The sequence below is a fragment of the Patagioenas fasciata genome, chromosome 3 (assembly GCF_037038585.1).
Source record: "Patagioenas fasciata isolate bPatFas1 chromosome 3, bPatFas1.hap1, whole genome shotgun sequence".
Lineage (NCBI taxonomy): Eukaryota > Metazoa > Chordata > Aves > Columbiformes > Columbidae > Patagioenas > Patagioenas fasciata.
The window spans coordinates 76,682,480-76,701,452 of record NC_092522.1 but is presented as its reverse complement, the minus strand read 5'-3'; the positions used below and the strand labels follow the sequence as shown (position 1 = coordinate 76,701,452).

Here is an 18,973-nt window from a genome sequence, read left to right as displayed (position 1 = left end):
AATTTGAAAATGAAACAGGGATTACTTTCAGAATATTTCTGAGCTGTCTTTGCAGAATTGAATAATGAGCCATCTTCCACAGTCTTTCTAAAAGTGCCTGTGAGCGGGCATGGTCTTCCATAGCTAACATCCAGCTTGATCACAGTTTCCACTGTAATATACGAAGTGCCTACATCTCCAATGAGCCTCTGAGCACTTCTGCTTGGAAGAAAAATGACTCTCCTGCAACAGAGGCTGCTAAACTTTAAACAGCAGTTGCTTAGTCAAAAACCTCCTGAGAGTGAAAGTTGGTGGTGGCATGCTATGCTGCAGAGCAAATTGCTCCCCACAACTTGCCTCTGGAAGTTATCCTAAAGGCAAACAGTAGAGAGTAGCTCTTCTAATGAGAGTGGAATTTTTTATCTTCTAAATGCTCAGTGTGGTGGCACATGTAGGTGTCTAAACATGTATGTGCTTGTGGATTGCATCTACATAGTAAAATGTTTTCTGTGGCTTTACCAAGGTGTAATTCACACATGACTTGGGAGCTTGATGTGGAGATGCCCAAAGACATCTGGTGGTGGAGCACTGGAACAGGGTCCCCAGGGAGGCAGTCACAGCCCCAAGCCTGCCAGTATTCAAGAAACTATTGGACAAGGCTCTCAGACACATGGTGTGCATTTGGGGTTGTCATATGCAGGGACAGGAGTTGGACTCAATGATCCTTGTGGGTCCATTCCAACTCAGGACATTCTATGATTCTATGAAAGACAAAAAAAATCTTAGTTTGCCTTCAGAGGATATTTGCATGTGGAGTCTACTTTCTTCAAACCCTTACAGAGTTAGCATCATCCTCAAATTTCTGAAAAACTGGTGATATCTGGATAAAGCCTTTTTGTTAGGGCTACTTTCTATTTTCAATAACTTAAATACATATTTAACTCTAGTGCACCCTGAGACACAGTTATAATGTGGCAGCTACCACAAAGTGGCTGCTTAATGGGAGTTACTTAACCAAAATTTCCTATTGCTTTGATTGTGCATTCATATTTAAATAAAGTTGCAATTCCTAGGCTTAATTGCAGTCTGCCTCAAAATGTCATCACAGGAGTATGACTGCTCTGAAGTTCTGACTGTCCCTGGATGAGAGCAGAGTCAAGCTCAGGGCTTTGGCTTCCTGGGCCTATTACAGAGCAAGTTCCAGTTCCCTTCTAATGTATGCATGCACCAGGCAAACACAAAGTATTTCCACTTTCCAGAAATTAAATGTGAGGACATAAGCATTTCAGCTTTTCCATTAGAATGTAACTACTGTGGAGCTTGTGGTGCTCATGGATAAAGGGTACCAGCAGGATTTGGTACTCACCCCATTAATCATCAGCAGGATCAGTCCGTTGTCTGTAGGTGTTCGAACTTCTATGTCAAACCGAGTCACCTGGCTGAATCTTCCCCTTCTTTCAATGTTTCTTGCCAAGGCATAGCCTGAGCCATCAAAGAAATAGCTCACAGCACGACTCTGAGTGAAAGCCAACTTATTTCTATGAAAAAACAAGCAGAGAAGCAATATTTAGCATATCTCCATTTTAATTTGGGGAAAATCTAAAGGCCTTTACAATTAAAATATTTTGTTGAAATAATTGTTCTGAACTGCTGCTTCTTCCTGGCAGTGGTGGAAATGATGACTTTTTCTTTCAAATTCTTTCTGGGATTTTTTTCTGAAAAATAATGTGTAGGTTTGAAGGTGTACCTAAGTCCTTCATCATTACATCGTGCTTTTATTCTGTGTGGTGTGTAGAGGAACATGAAAATTTGCTCATCCTTGTAAAGCAGCAGGCCTACAACACCTCTTCATTATAAGGAAACACATATATTTCTATTCAGTGTTTTCCTGGTTTTTGCAGAAACCCATTTGAATTCTCTGAGTTCTTTAGCTGAGCATGGGCTCTGCTGCACTGTCCTGGGGAGCAGCAGCTTGTGCTCCCCATGGGAATGACACGGGGAGCAATCAGCTGCTCTGTCCCAGCACCTCCTCATTTCTTCCCACTGAGAACTGCAAATTCCTTTCCTGTTCTTTGTATAGAGAGATTCTGCTGTTGCTGCCTGTTGTATGAACAAAATGCCTGCTGTGAGGCTGCGGTTGATGTTCACTTCTACTTCAGGGGCTGCCTTTCCAAGTTTGTAAATGGCTTATCTGAGGAATTTCTGTTGTGGATTTGAGAGTGTATGGCAGAAAGATAACTTCCACACTGGCTTTGCTACCTGGGGGCAGGACTGCACTCAAGTTTACTGGACGCACTGGAGCTAAGAGGCTGTGGCTGTTATTGCTTGCAGGGACAGGATTCGAGTCAGGAACAATCCTGTCCTAGGCAAGCAGCAGGGATAAGGATGGAGCCTGGACCATGCCCCAGCTAACGTGGCAGTTTCCGTTTCAAAGGCGTAAGCAAGGCTGTGAGAGAGTTAATGGAGACAGCAGCAAATCATAGAGTATCTCGAGTTGGAAGGGACCCATAAGGATCATCGATTTCAACTCCCGTTTATGTATAAATTCAACTTATTGACATAACCAGAACTTAAAAGTGGCCAAGGTCCTTCTGGACAACTCAATATCACCTTCACACCGGAACAGGCACTTGCAACAAAACAGAGCAGTAGAGTGACGGTGGGACTGTCCCCTACCTGGCACAAGGTGGCGATGTGGTGGTGTCGATGTTATAGACGTGCTTGAAGTTGTACAGGCTGATCACCTCATCGTTCAGCGTAGCCAGCTCCAGGCAGCCGATGAAGCCGGGTAGGTTTAAGCCAGGGGGGAGCTGTGCAGAGAGCAAGGAAAAGTAAAAGGAGGAAGGTCACACTCTTTCTTTGGGTATCATGAAAGCATTTGTGCCTGGGATCAGTTTAATCTCTGTGCTCTTCATATTTTGAGACAAATGGAATGATGTGACCTCGGAATAGTCTTTGCAGTCCTTATGGTGTGGCCGTTGTGCTATAAGTTAAAATGGAGCACGTAAACGGTCTCATAGCGAGAACAATAGGCCAGGTAAGGCAACTGCAAACAAAAACTTCTTTTGTAGTTTTGAAGGGAGCACACTTGGAAAAGGGGAAAAGAGTTGAGATTTGACTAATCACAGATCTTGCTCAATGTATTTGAATCTCTCAGTTGATATTTCATATCTAATGTGTAGACATCCTTCACTGTCAGAAGAATAACTTCACACCATGACAAAAGAGAGAGAAATGAGAGAGCTCTTTAAACCCAGGAGAGTTGAATTCAAAGTCTGTATCAGTGGCTAACCCTCAGTAGGTATTATTTGGAACAGTTAACAGGATACAGAAAGTCCTTCTTCTAACAGAGGTCACTGCAAATGAAATTTTAATAGCCACATTGGTGAGGGGAAAAATACAAAGGAATAAGATGACAGAGCTTGTGAATCATTCTCTTAATATTAAAATACTCTGCCCTGTGGAACAGGTGTGATATTAAGAACACCTCTTGTACTTCAGAGTCTGATCACTGCTAGTGACTTTTCTTTAGCTTCTCATTATTTCCATTTTGCTTATGGTGTAATAATAATGGTAATACAGCAGTGCAGAATATGTGTAGCTGTAAGAGAAAATGAGGTTCTTAACTGCAGCAGGTACATTTGGTAAATGATCATGTTCCCTTTTTTTTTTCTTTGTTTCTTCTGCTATTCTGTTAAATTATGTTAAGCATAAGACTTCTAATGATTAAGTGGTACATATCATGTTTGCAAAATACGTAACATGGAAGTAAAAGTAAAAGCTTTTAGCCAATAAGACTGTATGTTAATAAATGAAAATGTGAGGTGTCCATCCCTCGGGGAGAAGAAACCCATATACTTATGAAATAGTTTCATGAATCCTTTTATTCCCATTTTCTTTCCCATTTTTCTTCACTTTTCTCTTTTCCTTCTCCTCTGCACTGCTGTGGAATAGACCTAGAGGATTTATTTGCTGGATTACCTTTTTGTTTGTTTGTTTGTTTTTTGTTTGTGTGTGCAAATATTATTCAGTCTTCAGTCCCATTCCCAGGCAATTTGCACCCAGGGCTCAGTAATCTCAAATTCAAACCACAGCATATATCACAGCAATGCAAAAGCTCCTCATCATACATAAGCATATGAGCTAAACTTTGTTTTTATATTGTTAGGAGTGCTGCTTGTGGAACAGTTGTTGGGTGTTTTTAGCACCTACAAATTAGCTTAAAAATTTATCATTCTCTAAAGTCTTTCTAAGTACATTTTCATTCAGCCATGCGATTTTCATAGCCAAGATCATTCATAACAATTTCTAAATCCAAAAAGAGGACCTGGTTTGTTCACAGAGGCAAGTAAGTAAGGTGCTAATTCATGCTGACTATGAGGAACTAGAGTGAAGGAACTGTCCCCAACAGGTCTTCAGACATGTTTTGCACAGGTGATTCTTCATGCTCTTGTAAGGCTAGATTTAAACCAATGATAATTTAAATTCAGACAGATCACTGTATTGCTAGTTTCCCACACTGTCCTAATATTAACAAGATATTACTTTTTGTTTTTTTGTGATATTTGTAAAAGAGAAATTGTAAGCATCAAAAACTAATACGCATTGAAGAAACTGGTAGCCTGCAAAATTTATTAAGCTGGGCTAATAGACCTTAGTTTATGAATAATACTTAACAGATAGCAAGCTTTTTTCTTATTATTACGTTTCAGAAAACTCGAATGACAGCTAACAGGAATCTGATCATCTTACTCTATGACATGATATGCTAGAGAAAACAGTAGTTTTCACCATGGCTAGAAGATGGAATCATAAGATGATACATGACTAAATCAAAATATTTTATTGATTAACTATTTCTGTGTTTAAAGGAAAACCCAGCAAGATAAGTCTGCATTATGTAATTTTGAAAATAGAGTGTTTAACTGACCAACCTTGAAGTTTTGAGGCACTCCACCAACATAGAAAACAGCATTTTCAGGTTCCAAATTCAGCAGAGATCCAGGACCAAGAACCTCTCCCTTTTTGATGAATTTTTCTTCGTCTGTGCTGCTAAGACTGGGCACAGTTAAAAACATTTTGCCATGTCTTCCAATCCTGTGGAAGGGAATTGTAAGAGAAGGGAGTTTTGTGTTGGCTAGACTTAACAAGGCCAGGCTCCAGGAAGGTTTTTTATTTCCTTGCTAGAAGATGGGTACTCTGGGGGAAAACAGAGAGAAACTATAGACACTTTCTCTTCCTGTCTGTGGCCCCTTGGGTCCTGGCTGTTTAAAAGCACAGAGAATTTCCATTTATTTCGGCAGCAAAACCAGACACTGAAGACTCCTGATGAGAAGCTCTGACCCAGTCTTTTCTGTTTGATTTTTTTTTTTTTTCCTATTGACTGTTTGATTTGGGGGAAATGTACATTATCACTTTACCTCTCAATTTTGATGATGCTGAAATAAGGCGGCCAGGTGCTGACAGGTTTGGCATCTAGAGGTATCTCCACATCTTGGTCACCCAGATTATAAATGTACACAAGGTTGTCATTTTTAATTGCAAGACCAATGTAATTTTTTGCCTAAAACACCAATGGAGAAAGATGTCAGAACTACAACATTAAAAGAGATTTAATGCAAAACATTAGTCAAGGATGAGCTTTGATAGACTAAGTTACATCTTCAAATATAACTAATAAACAAATGCTTCATTCTTGAATTGGTTTCTTTCACCAGATAGAACCATATAGAGAAAGTCTCTGATATTTTACTTTATATCCATTTTGACTGAGGTAAATAAAAGGTCTTCTGACTGTAAATTGGTCATGTTGGATAGGAAGCTGTTCATCAGTATGTAGTGTGCAGTGTCATATGCAGGAAATAGGAAGAAACATTTGTCTTAACCCTAGGTATTACGCTGCAATTAAATATTCTGCCAAGAGGGGTTTTTCTTGATTCATATTCAGTAGGCATTCTTTTTAGAAAAGCTTAAAAATAAAGCCCGGCTCTTTACCATTCCCAACTAACAGCTTGCTAGGATTATACCTGGCTTGTGAGATGTGATTTTTCTTCTTGTAGAAAACACAATTTGAAGAGCATTTATTTCACAACACATCACAGGTGGTGAGAATATATGCCCTTTCAAGGTGAAAGTGGCAATGTACAAAGTGCACAACAGCAGCACAAGCCACAGGCAAATAAATCTGCTTATCTTTTGGGCCTCTGACCTCAGAGGTTTGGAATTGACACTGTCACCAGCGTAAACCTGATTCAAACGTGGCCCACAAAAGCTAGGTAGGTGACAGGAACTGCTTCAGAGCACCTCAGTAATGGCAGTGGAGGCAGCGAGTGTGGGCAGTCTGCGTGGGCAGCCTAGTTTGCTTCTTAGAGAGACTCCTTCATTGCTTGGGGTGAGAAGTTTCAACAACAGGGGGTCTCAGGAACCCTTGCTCTTTGCTTGTCACAAAATCAGTGACGGTTATATAGTAGACACTTCTTATTTTGAAACATGGATGAATAAACCTCAAACCTATTTATTTATTTTAATTATATGTATATATAAAAATTAACTGTGTTATTCTCTTACGTTTTTGTTTCCGAGGTACAAAATAAATCTGTCTGGAGATGCTGCCAGTTGTGGGTTGTCTTTCTCAAGCTTTATGTACAAGCTCATGGAAGTGAAAGATTTCAGTTCCTCGACGTTGATCTTTGGATTGACTTCAACAGCTGACTGGCCTCGGAACATCATAGAAACTTGGACCTGCAGTTGCAAGTGTGCTAAGTGAGACACATTATTCCTGCCTGGGGACATTGTTTCAGGTAAATTTGCAAGAATACTTAGCCAGCAGCCTTGCTTACTGCAAAGGCAGAGTTGGCACCTATATATTGGCCATGCAAAATTGTATGTTTATAACAATCACTTCTGGAAGATACTATAAAGAAGCTGAAGGGAATTAATTTTAAAATTATTTAAAGCTCCTAATTAACTGTGCTTAAGCATATTCATAAAGTAAATTGAATTTCAGTGGGACACAGATGTGTGCTCAGCTGAATCAGGGCTACAGCATTATGTATGGCACATAATGAAATTCTTACATAGCTGTAAAACTTCTACCTATATTTTATTTCTTTGCTTTGGGAGTAGTATGACCAATTCTCTGTTCATGAGTAATCCTGTTCTATTATTGAATTTACAGTGATATATATGAGATGCTGATAAAATCGTAAAACATGTTCATTCTAGTTCAAAATGCCTTCAGTGTAACTGAACTAATGCTTTCACGTTTAAGCACAATAGGCCTGAATGATGAAAGACGTTTAAAGAACAGTCAAGCATCATGCACATACTGATTATTCCTTTTCTTTTTTTTTGAAATATTGTATGTACACAGCATATTCCAGCATTATGAACACACAATAATGCACTGAATTTTTGATTTCTCTGAATGAATTCAAATATACTGTTTTAATTTTTGACCTTGATGTTCTTGTAGCAGAAAAATCCCTCATGATTTATGTATGATAATGAAAGTGTTTTTCTCTATTAAATATGTATGAACCAAAGATTCTCTTATCCTACAGAAAATTAATTCAAAAGAAAAAAAAAAAAAAGAAATACTGTCATCTCAGAAAAGTTTGCATTAAATTGCTGTAATTACTACTGCTTGTAACTAATGTTGCCAGCTGAGTAATGACCTATTAGTTTTAGCTTTAAATGATTTTGTTAGTGCAACCATCTTTAACAATCTGCCAATTACTTAATTAAAGTTGCTACTGCAGTAACAGTAGTCTACCATGAATACCATGGTAATGTTAACTGCAACTGTAAAGATTTTAATGACTTCCACAGTTACTTTGTTTATCCATTTGTTGGGAGGTGATAATGTTAAGGTTTGGGCTTCTAACATAGCCCAAGAAAATGAAGCTCCTAGTAAGATACATTTGACTATTAGCACTAGTAACTGAACGTCCATTCCAAAAGTTTTACCTTGCTTGCAACACTCCTGGTTTGAGCAATTAACTCTCTGATCCGCTGAATGCTGGAAGAAATATTGTTTGCTGGTGCTTTCTGTTCTACTCTGCGCAGTTTGTCCAGGAGTTGAGGGAAGACTTCTGTAAGCTTCTTCACTGCAGTTAGGAAAGAAGTGATAGTTTTTTTTTTTTTTTTTTTTTTCTCTTAGTAACACTGGTTTTGCACCAGGAAAATTCTTCCTTACCCTCTTAGGTTAACTCAACTATCTCCTTCTACTTTAAGAACAACTCCTGACTGTGGTGTGTGAGAGGCAGTGGTATCAGAAAGGGTAGTGATTTGTCAGAATCTAGTATCGCAGAAGTTTTTGAAAAGAAGTTTGCACAAAGGAGACCACTTGTTCATGGGACTCATAGGTACTACCATGGTGTTGTACCTCTGTAATTCTTTCCTCAAAGAGCTTTTCAAATGTTAATAGTTTTAACCTTTCCATCTTCCTTCAAGGCAAGTAAATGTCAAACCCAGTTTTACGGATATGGCAACTGGAGCAGAAAGGTTATTTGTTCAGCATCTCACTGGCTATCTATGGCTGACCTGGGAAGTGCAGCTGAGAGCTGTGGTTCATGAGCTCTTCAAATACATTTTAGGGGAGACAGACTCACAGAATTATTTTGGTTGGAAAAGACCTTTAAAATCATAGAGACCAACCGTTAACCTAACACTGCCAAGTCCACCACTAAACCGTGTCCCTAAGCACCACATCTGCATGTCTTTTAATATATCCAGGGATGGTGACTCAACCACTTTGCTGGGCAGCCTGTTCCAATGCCTGTCAATTATTTCTCCGAAGAAATTTTTCCTAATATCCAATCTAAACCTGCCCTGGTGCAGCTTGAGATCATTTCCTCTCGTCCTATGATCACGTTGTTTCCTTCATCCCTCATCTGTGCATCTCTCCCAAGGGTTATCACCTGGGTAGCAGCAATGGCTGCACAGGTGATGTGTCTGTGTGTGGTTTACAGTCTACTCTGCTGACAGAAACACCCGCTGCCTTCAGACTGTGGTTATAGACCTGTACTGTACAATGGTATAGAGCCTCAGTTGATGATGTATGTGCACCTAAACTGTGCTTACTACCCATCCCAGCCCTTATGAGTTAGCACTCAATCTCTTCAGTTTTCCTGCCTACAACTGCCACGAGTCGTCAGAGTCCTGGACCTTTGGTCTTTCACTGCTGTGTCTTCTGGTACACGTGCAAATAGGATTGTTATCAAGGGGAAATGCAGGTTCTTTGTTGTGTTCGAAGGAAGAGAAGTCCTTTCCCAGAAAGATAAGCAGACAGAAGAATTATTGAGAAAGAAAAATAAGTATCCCTAATTATAATCCAATTTCTTCACATCAGATTCCAATGACATGCTGCCCTTTGAAGGATGTTTACACATCACATGATTTTTCATCTTTAATTAGATGTAGGTACAACTAGCTGAGTATAATGAAATGCGATTTTAGCCACAAGCTACATGCATATAAGAAAGATTCAGTATTCATAGTTAATTTTTAATGACATGGATTCACCATAAAGGTTAAGACAAGATTTTTAGGGTTTGCAGTTATATTTTAGAGGTTGCCAACTTGCATCCACCTGCATTTGTGCTTTCCCTCATAGTTTTGTCTGAGAAGACAGCAGAGAGACGGAGGAACTAATCCTCAGAGGTACTGAGAATGTATGGAAGGGAAAGAAGGAAGAGTCCAGTCGCTTTCCTGTGCTTCCCATTTTGTGTTTACTAAAGGCTGAAGCATCTCTCAGCCTCATTCAGAGCAACTCAGAGTGTTAGAAGATCCCAGGGAGTCCTACAAGTCCTGCTTCTCTTCGGACAGAGTAAAAAGCTATATTTTCCACAGTCTTTCACTCTCTTTTCGTGGCCCTTTTCACTCACATTTTACTTTCCAAGTCCAGTGTAGGAGTGGTCCATAGAGAACTTTAGACTTTCCAGTTATTCTGATTAAGTCCTGAAAGACATTCTGTGCTAGGGTCAGTAATTAGATATTCTATATAAAGCTTACTGGACACTTAAATGCCTCTCTTCCCGCTCTTTTCTACCTTCTTCATTTCAGTTTTGTAGCCTTCCTCAGTGTTTCTCTTGTGTTTTTATTTACCTTATTTTTTTCATAACAGATCTTCCGATTTTTTTCTCTACTTTTCCTCCTTCCTTGATAATAACAGAGAAAATGTGATGTTTACAAGCTTTTCCAGCAGTCATCCTGCTTAAATATTATATTTCCTCCCTAATTCTCTTTGCCCCCTTTGTTTAGACTCATCAAGGCAGGCACGATTTCTCCTTCATATTTGTACTACCAAGGACAAAAGAGCCCTGTTAGCAAATGTCTCTCAATTTAAAAAAAATAATAACCGAACCGCCAATCATAATAGCGAGAAATATTTAAACAAGCTGTCTATTGTTCATTGTGACCTTGGTACCATGGTGAAATGACCTCAAAGCCACTAAGACCTCAGACCTTAAGTGTTTAAGTTATTTTTGGAGATGCCCAAGTACCCAAAAGTTTTAAAGTACAGTGAAGTCTCTAGACAACTGGTAATTTTTGAAATGTTTTCATGGAGGTAAAATGTTAGAGGATTATATGCAATGAATGTGCAGTGTAAACAATTTATACAAGATTCCTTGACCTTTTAATGCTAAGGAATGGCAAAATTCAGGTCACTGTACCTGCATCCCCAGCTGAATGCACAGCACTGTGGTACGCTGCTGAATTGTGCTGGAAGTCTTGCAGATTCTGAGACCACAACCTCACATTCTCATCCATGGGGATCGTAGCCTGTGTTACTGTCATGGTAGCACTTACAGCCTCTGCAGTCTTCAGTTTAGCTTGTTCCAAACGCTCTCTGGCCTCCACTACAGGATAAAGAAGGATGAGAAGAAAGGAACACTTTCAAAGATTCAAGCAAGCTATAACCAGTACTTAGAAAGTGGTGAGGCTAAGGTGATTTTACCTTCTGTGGAATGGGCACCCAACCTTGCCTTTTTTTTTTTTTCCCTCTATTTCCCCAGAGAATATTCAAAACTTCCTGTGGTTGGTCTACAGTTTTGTTAAGTTTTAAATTTAATAAATTCTCATTTCCATTCTAGATTGTTAGAAATTTTCAATGTCCTTGGATTTTGATGAGTGTTATAAGGCTAAGAAAGTTGGTAGAGAGATGAAAAAATACATTGTTTTTAAAATAAAATGCGTGTATCTGTTGAATATTTTTCATGAAAGTTATTTTTGAAGGACAGACACCCAGGGAACTAAAGTGGTTTTGGGTTTGCTTTTTCATACCTGGCTTTTTTTTTTTTTTTTTTTTGAATTACTAACTTCTGCATTTGTAAAAACTGTGGCATTCTGCAGATGATAATGTCTTGAAGGTAAAACCCAGCCATTTTTAGTTGAAGTTAATTAAGAAATCTCAACCATGTCAGTTTTGAGCACCTTCAGACATACTTCCTGGATGCTCTATAATGTCTCTTTTCTGAAAACCTAAAGTGAGATTTTATCAATCAAGACTGCCAGTAATTACATCCCAAATACTCTACTTCCTAAATGTGATGTATATGTGAATTAGATTTTTACTATCAACACAATAAATCCACAGATCTTTAGATTATCTGAGCCCTGAAAAGATCAAACGTAACATGGGAGTAGACAATCATAGTAAGGAGGATCAAGAAGAACGTTAATAACTTCAGGTGACCAAAACATACTATTTCATTATGAGTGTGTTAAAGCTGGATGTTTGCTCTCTGGGTCTGTAGTTTCAGTCAAATTCCTTTAGGCCTCCTGGGGTTGAAATATTAATACCAACTTCATAGGCCATACGCGAAGATAAAATATGGTCTTAAATGTACAAAGATTAAGCATCGTGAAGATGAAGTTCCTCTTACAACCTGGCTCTGCTGATTGCATTTTTGTGATGGCTCTCATCAGTTGGCTTCGCAGAGCATTCATTCTGTCGAGAGTGCCATTAATGTGCCGGCTGGTGTCTGCAATGGTTAAATCATTACCTGTGGGGAGAAAATTTGAGGTATAGTTGAGTGGCATTGAAGTGGCATTTAAAAAGCTAAGTTTTGTCCTGTGGAAGCATGTTTTTAAGCATTTAATACACCATAGGCAGTATGCTATAGCTTCTTTTAGTATAGGGCATACTAGCATCCTGAACTTCACTTAATCTAAAGGAAAAAGCAACCTTGAAGGTCCAAGCCATTAGGTGCCTGCCACAGGGCTTCATAGGAAAATCTGGAGACCTGTGTCTCGGTCAGTGCTCTCTCTTTGCTTTGCCAGAACTGCTGAGAATAGCTGCAACAAGTACACAGGAAGTTTTAAGGAACTCAAAAGGTACTGAAAAGTTGAAGATGTAATATCTGTAATTTTAGAGCTTTCTTTCATTTTCAGTGCAAAAAGGCCAAAATCCTTTAACATTTATTATTATCCTTCACTGGTGAAATCCAGCTTTCCAAACACTTCAGCTGTTGTGAATTGGTTTCAGTTGAACTACTTGATTACGTTTACCTGTGAACAGCTGTTTGAAGAATCACATATTTAAACAATGATCATATCTGAAATGGTCCTTTTGTAAATGAAATAAACTTTCAGCATCTGGCAGGGTGACAACACATGAACTACTCAAACTGGGCCTGTGGCCATTTCAAGTACCTTGTGTGGTAACTTTGATCAATACACTATTCTCTTACAGTAGTAGTTCTGTCTTAGCTATGTGCTTTTGAAATTTATTTTAATGTGCATGGTTATTAACTGTCTGGGAAAGTAGAAAGGATGTATATTTACGGTCATCTGCTGTCCGGTGTAGCTCTATGGCTCGATTGAGAAGTTCGTTGCTTTTGCCTTTATGGTAAACGATCTGAGTATCAATTCCCACTGCAGCCTGCAAGTATGTTCCAAAAAAAGAAAGTCAGGATAATCACAGAATCACAGAATGTTAGAGATTGGAAGGGACCTTGAAAGATCGTCTAGTCCAATCCCCATGCCAGAGTAGGAACACATAGATGAGGTTTCATAGGAAGGCGTCAAGGTTGGTTTTGAATGTTTCCGGAGAAGGAGACTCCACAACCTCCCTGGGCAGCCTGTTCCAGTGCTCTGTCACCCTCAATGAAAATAAGTTTCTTCTCATATTTAAGTGGAACCTCCAGTGTTCCAGTTTGCACCCATTGCTCCTTGTCTTATCATTGGTTGCTTACCAAATATTCCTCGTTATTGTGTTTAATTGTGGAGAACATATTACTTCATATAAATGTAACAAGACACTGCAGTTTCATTTGCTTTGTTAACATTTAAGATTGGTGCCTGGATTAGAAAATAATCTCCGGAAAACAAAATTTTCTGTAGATTGCAATGCAAGTTTGGAGAAATGTACGCTTTCCCAGACAACAATGCTGAATAACGAAGTTGCAGAAAGCACAAAATTCCTCTTAATTTATCAATTCCAGTATGGTCAATGTGATACTTTTGCTACACATTAGTTAGGCATATGACTGTTCAGTTCTCTTGTCACCCCAGATGGGTGATGGACACTTAAACTTGCAGTCCCCAGTAGTGTGCTGGAAGCAGAGCGCTGGACTCAAAATCCCACAGCTCCTGAGGGTTTGGGCCAGTGTAATGTAACCAAATCTTGCTATCTCACTAATAAGTTGCTGCTAAGTAGCAAGTATCTAGGTTGCAAACTATATACATACAAAAATATCTATAAAATATTTTAGAACAGCAAGGCCAGATACAGAATTAGCATCCTCATCCTTGCACTGAGCGTGCGAGTCTGCAATTTGCCCCATGTTAACTTGACTTTCTGTGAGAAAGAGTAATGCTGCTGTTAGATCTCTTGACCATTTTTTCTGCCACATGGTGCTGTGTGGAGTAGGAGGACTCAAGTGCTAAATGCCAGCTCAGGTTCCTGCAGGGCCAGGGAGTTGTCTGGACTTTCACAGAAATGCCTCAATTTGAGTGACAACACAGAGCAGCATCACCCTGTACTTGGGGACAGAAGAATGTGTTGCATCTTTTCAAATACCAGAGGGCTTTAGGCTGGCAGAACTATTAACCACCTAGGATTTAATTCAGAAAATAGCAGATAAAGCAAAATGTGCAGTGAGAAGTTCAATGCTGACAGTTAAGCTAAATCTTGTTTTTTCTTTATACTTAGATGTCCAAAGTCCCTGAAGCATCACAAAATAACAACTGATATTGTAAAAATTACTTACATCATTGACCTGGTTTGTTGTGTTCAGTGCCAGCAATGCAGCTTTATTAGCTTCTTCGATATAACCAGCAATGTTTTCATACACATTTGAAGCATTTATTGCCCTTTGTACCAACCCGTTTGCATCAACACCATGCAAATTCCTGTTAAAAAGAGAGTAAAAGAAGAAAACAAACCAAATCAAAGTTGTTTCAAATGGATTCATTTCCTTAACATTCTGTGAATTCTGATTACATAATCATGCACATAAATACACTTGGCCTAAGTATACTCTTAATTGTGTATGACCGCTTATGTCAGTGTGAAGCAGGTGAAAACTATGTGGATAGACTCAGTGATTTAACTCTGGGGATTTTGCCCTTAATGTCTATGTGAGCAGCAACAAGTGACAACTGAGATATTATCTTTTTCTAAAATCTAAATTAGATATTCCATAAGTTAACAGAATAACATCTATTGGTTGTCCTTCCTTAGGGATAACTCCTGGCTGTGAATGGGAAGGCTGTTTTGTGCCAGGGATCAGGACAGCTGTGTCACTTGGCTGTTTATACTTTCAAAAAGTAGGTGGGAAAGGAGGGAGGATCAGATGAAGAACTGTCCATGATTGTGAAAATTTGCAAAAAGTTAGGTTTCAAAATATAGGATAGCTTTGCTGGCATGGTAGAGCTTGATTTGCATATTAGGTGCCTGGTCTTCGGGAGAGACTCCAAGCAACAGTTGGTTTAGGACTCAACCTTCAGCTGTTAGCAACTTTTAATAAATAATTTTTTTTTTTGTATTTTTGTGATAAACAGAATTCAGATTATATGTTAGATATAGACTAGAATTATATATACACACACACACATGTGCATTCACTTCAAAAAGTTTGCATGAGAGCTTATTAAGTTTCCAGATTCAACGTTCTTGCAAGAATTTCCTGCTGTATTTCCCCAAGACAAAAGAAGCTCTACCAAATAAAAGCCTAACAGGCTTATAACGCAAACCCATAAAAATAAAATTATTTGAAGACAGGCCGCATTTTTTAAAGGATTGAAGTTTTACTGCAGGACAATCTTCTCAACAAATAAAAGTGTCAGCACATTTCCATCTGGATATTTCATAATTATTTCTGTTTACTTTCTATTAAATTCCTAATGTGTTGGATTTGGTAGTAGTTTTTAAATTATTTTGGTAAGGGTTGAAGGCTAGCCATATGGGGCATTCTTTTCAAGTGATTCTGCTGGCCCAAGTTAGCTGGTCTCAGACTGAACATAGTTTATTTTTAGGCTGTCTGTAGTTTGTGTGGCATTATAGAACAGAGTTTCAAATGTCAGCTCTATACAATTGTATAAAAGAAGACCATCTGTTATTTTTTTCTCTGTTTTAGTCTCCTATCTGGGGCCTACTACTAGTAAGAAACAACCGGTATTTAGATAATATACTTGAAGAGTAGTTTACAGCTCATCTTCCAAAAACATATGTCCATTATGTTAGAACTTGTGGATTTTTTTTTTTTTTTTGGTGACAATAATTTTTCCATGGGTAGACTCAATTGCAAATCAGGTCATATTTCAAATCTGTCTAAAAGGGACTTTTTAGTAGATTGGGGGAAAGTTGATGCATTCAGTATCTTCCAGCAAACTAGAAAGACTTACAGTGAGTTTTGGTGTTACAGTGGGCCAGTTTCACTAGGACAAAACATATTGAGCATCAGAACTATTTCATCTGTAAACCACATCTTGAATAAAAATTATCCCATTTTTTGGACTATAATGCTAAACATTTTTTAATGTGAATGAACTTACTGATATGAGCTGTTTCTGCAAACCCCAGTTAATATGCCTGTATTATTTTACTTTTCAGTGATCTACCTTTCCCATTCTCTTGCTATAGGAAGAGAAGAACATGCCTAATCAGAAAGGGGACAGTGTCATGCAAGATATACATTTGTTTATTCTTTGGAAAGATTAATGGATTTTGCTCAGCTCTACTTCATCTATTCCCTCTGGACCTTGACAAGTCCTTACACACATGACTTAACAGTGATTTGTTCAGTGCCTATTTACAGACAGTATATCTGATGTCACTTCGTTTCTGCTTGTCCTTTAGTTTATTCAGCTGTTCCATCAGTAGCATTTGTATGAACAGAGTCTGCTGAAGTTAAATTTTACCAGTCCAGCTCATCAGCAAGTCTTCTTAGGTTGTGTGCATGCTGCATAGCCTTTTCTACCAAATCATCATCAAAGAGAGACAGATTGGCTAGTTTTTCTTGCAATTCCTTTTTCGCTCCATCTATTTCTGCGTAGAACCCTGACACATTCTAGACAAAATATGGAAGGAAGGAAAGAAGATGAAAATTGTAAAAAATCAAGTCTGTATTTTAATTATGTTTTATTTTACCTTTTATGTTATTATAAAGTTTTTGTATCATGTTATATTTCCTTGATGTGATATTTTTAACAGACAAAAAAGAGGAAAGATCAAAGAGAGTCTGTCTCATGAATTTCAGTAGGACAAGACAAATTCAGAAAGATAAAAATCAACAAAAATTCCAGGAATCCCTTAAAAAGTTGTTAGAGAGCTATATGTAAAATACCAAAAAAAGATAGTTGAGAAATTTCTACTTATCCTTTATGTTTGCTCCCAAATGGTGCCAATGACAAATATTTCAGAGTGAAGAGCTAATCGATGAAGTAATTAAACCAGGTCTTTGTGAAAATGTCCTCACGGTGATTAGGTCTGGAGGTGGAACTAATAATTGTTTTTGTTTTATTATTTATTTATTTATTTATTTATTTGCTTGTTTTTAACTTAATCTCTGTAAAGACTACAGGTCAGAAATTAGCATTTTGGACTTCTAAATGACATCTGAACAAGTAAACAAAGTAGCGCTGGAGTGAGTGATCTTGTGCATCATCCCATTACTGTCTGGTCCCTGGGATGGTTTCAGCCCTGACCAGCTGCCACCTTCCCAAACCTGCCTTCTTCCTTGGGGCACGGCACAGGGCAGTGCCTGTACCCCAGGAGCAATCTGGCGATTGCTGGAGAAGGGCAGAGATTTTAGCTGCATGGCTGTGACCTGTAGAAAACAGGCCCTAATCCCTTTCTGTCTCCTTGCACAGAAATGTTCCTTGTGCTAAGACATCTTGGGTTAGTCTAATTTGTGAATCAGTCCACTAAATACTACCTATATGTATGTACAGGCAAGGAGAAGTAGTATCCCTTTGCCTTAGCAAAGCTTGCTGATATGTTAGAGGATTATAAATGTGGCCTCAGAATGCATGAAAAAGGATGAAATGGAGGGAGGAAAAAAATGAATGAGTGAAGCACGAAAATGCTTATTGCTAATGAGGATGGAAGATGTATGATGTGGCGTATTACTTCCTTCCCTGCAGTGTGAACGTCCCCTATGTGTAAACTGATCCACAGAAGTGGGGAACTCAAAATGATAAACTGCAGCAATTTGTTTTGCACAAAACACAGGAGGAAAAAAAAATCATACTGCTTGGTCACACAGGAATGGTTACAGTGCAAGCTGTCTACTTTCTGTTTCCTCAAATTAGTTTATCAAAGAAAAATTAATGACTTTTGATATTTGCTTTTGTGTTAAAAAAGAAGTGGGAATTATGAATGTTTGCATGAACTATGAATGAATTCTCCACAAACTATAGCGTTTGTGGAGAATTTCAATTTATCTTTAATTATCTCAAAATTTTAACATAAAACATGGAAAAAAATTTTAAAAAAGCAGCTTCGGTAAATACTTCAGTTGGCAAAATTGCAGTTTTATTTTCTTAATTTTTCATAAAAAGTCTAAAAGCCTGTAATTTCTAAAAAATCTCTGACAACGCCTTGCCTCATTCAAAACACTGGACACTAGTCGACAGTTCCAGAAGAGGATTTCTCTAAGACAATCTGCTTTTATGTGTTTTACATTCTGACAGTGGCTGGTTATATCTGGGATGTTTAGCCTTCTCCTATGCTCACTTGCAGGCACAAAAGAGGGAATTTAACATATAGTTCAGTCTTTTACCAGAGCATCTTTTGGCAGCTGCTTGTAATGAAATGATTCAGAAATCTACAGTAAAATCTTTTATTCACCTCTGCCTACAATAAGGTGTCCTTAGAATAGAATTATTTTTCTGAGACAGTAAAATGGAATTACAGAGCTTTTCATCCAGGAAGATTTATACTTTTTTTGGGTGGAATATTCATCAGCATTTAATTGAAGCCGTATAAAAAATGAGAGATTTTTATTTAGTGATCTAAACACATGACCTGAAAGTTCAAAAAATCAGGACATATAATTTAAACAAGTCACGGAGGCACCTACCTTTATTACCTCACTTAACTCTGAGTTGACCTTTTGTGGTCCTGCCAAAATAGTTGTGGCACTTAGCAGAATGTCATTTACTTCATCTATTTGCTCTTTTATTTTCCCATCTTGTTCCTGGAAAAGAAAATAATTAAATCACATCCAAAACCATCTGTGCATTGCTAAAATAGAATGTTACCAGTTTTGTTAAATTTATTGGAGTTAAAATGAAAGATGAAGTGATGACTGAAACAGGTTTTAGAAAAATTTGAAGTCTAAGTTTTTCCCAGATATCTCTAATAGCTGCATATTATAATGTGACTCTTTGCATGTTCTTGTCTTGGTGCAAAAATTTTTTTTTTAAGATTTATTAATTTCTTTTTCTATTAATGCATGAACAGTTATTGTAATGAAGCATTATTCAGTGCACTGCCAGCAGAGACCAATTAAACATGGATTTTTCGTAGTGTTCTGGAGGCTAG

At 38.1% G+C, this 18,973-nt stretch overlaps 1 protein-coding gene across 1 annotated transcript in view; it reads right to left on the bottom strand.

Moving 5' to 3' along the window:
• The window catches only part of LAMA4 (laminin subunit alpha 4), a 100,180-nt gene that overhangs the window by 25,918 nt on the left and 55,289 nt on the right, over positions 1-18,973 (bottom strand). The window contains exons 12-23 of the mRNA XM_065835805.2: positions 18,510-18,626; positions 16,348-16,496; positions 14,196-14,337; positions 12,769-12,865; positions 11,871-11,987; positions 10,656-10,841; positions 7,948-8,087; positions 6,547-6,720; positions 5,400-5,542; positions 4,914-5,076; positions 2,656-2,789; positions 1,346-1,517 (exon numbers count right to left, since the gene is read on the bottom strand). Coding sequence (XP_065691877.2) covers positions 1,346-1,517; positions 2,656-2,789; positions 4,914-5,076; positions 5,400-5,542; positions 6,547-6,720; positions 7,948-8,087; positions 10,656-10,841; positions 11,871-11,987; positions 12,769-12,865; positions 14,196-14,337; positions 16,348-16,496; positions 18,510-18,626 — 1,734 coding nt within the window. The remainder of the gene's footprint in view (positions 1-1,345; positions 1,518-2,655; positions 2,790-4,913; positions 5,077-5,399; positions 5,543-6,546; positions 6,721-7,947; positions 8,088-10,655; positions 10,842-11,870; positions 11,988-12,768; positions 12,866-14,195; positions 14,338-16,347; positions 16,497-18,509; positions 18,627-18,973) is intronic.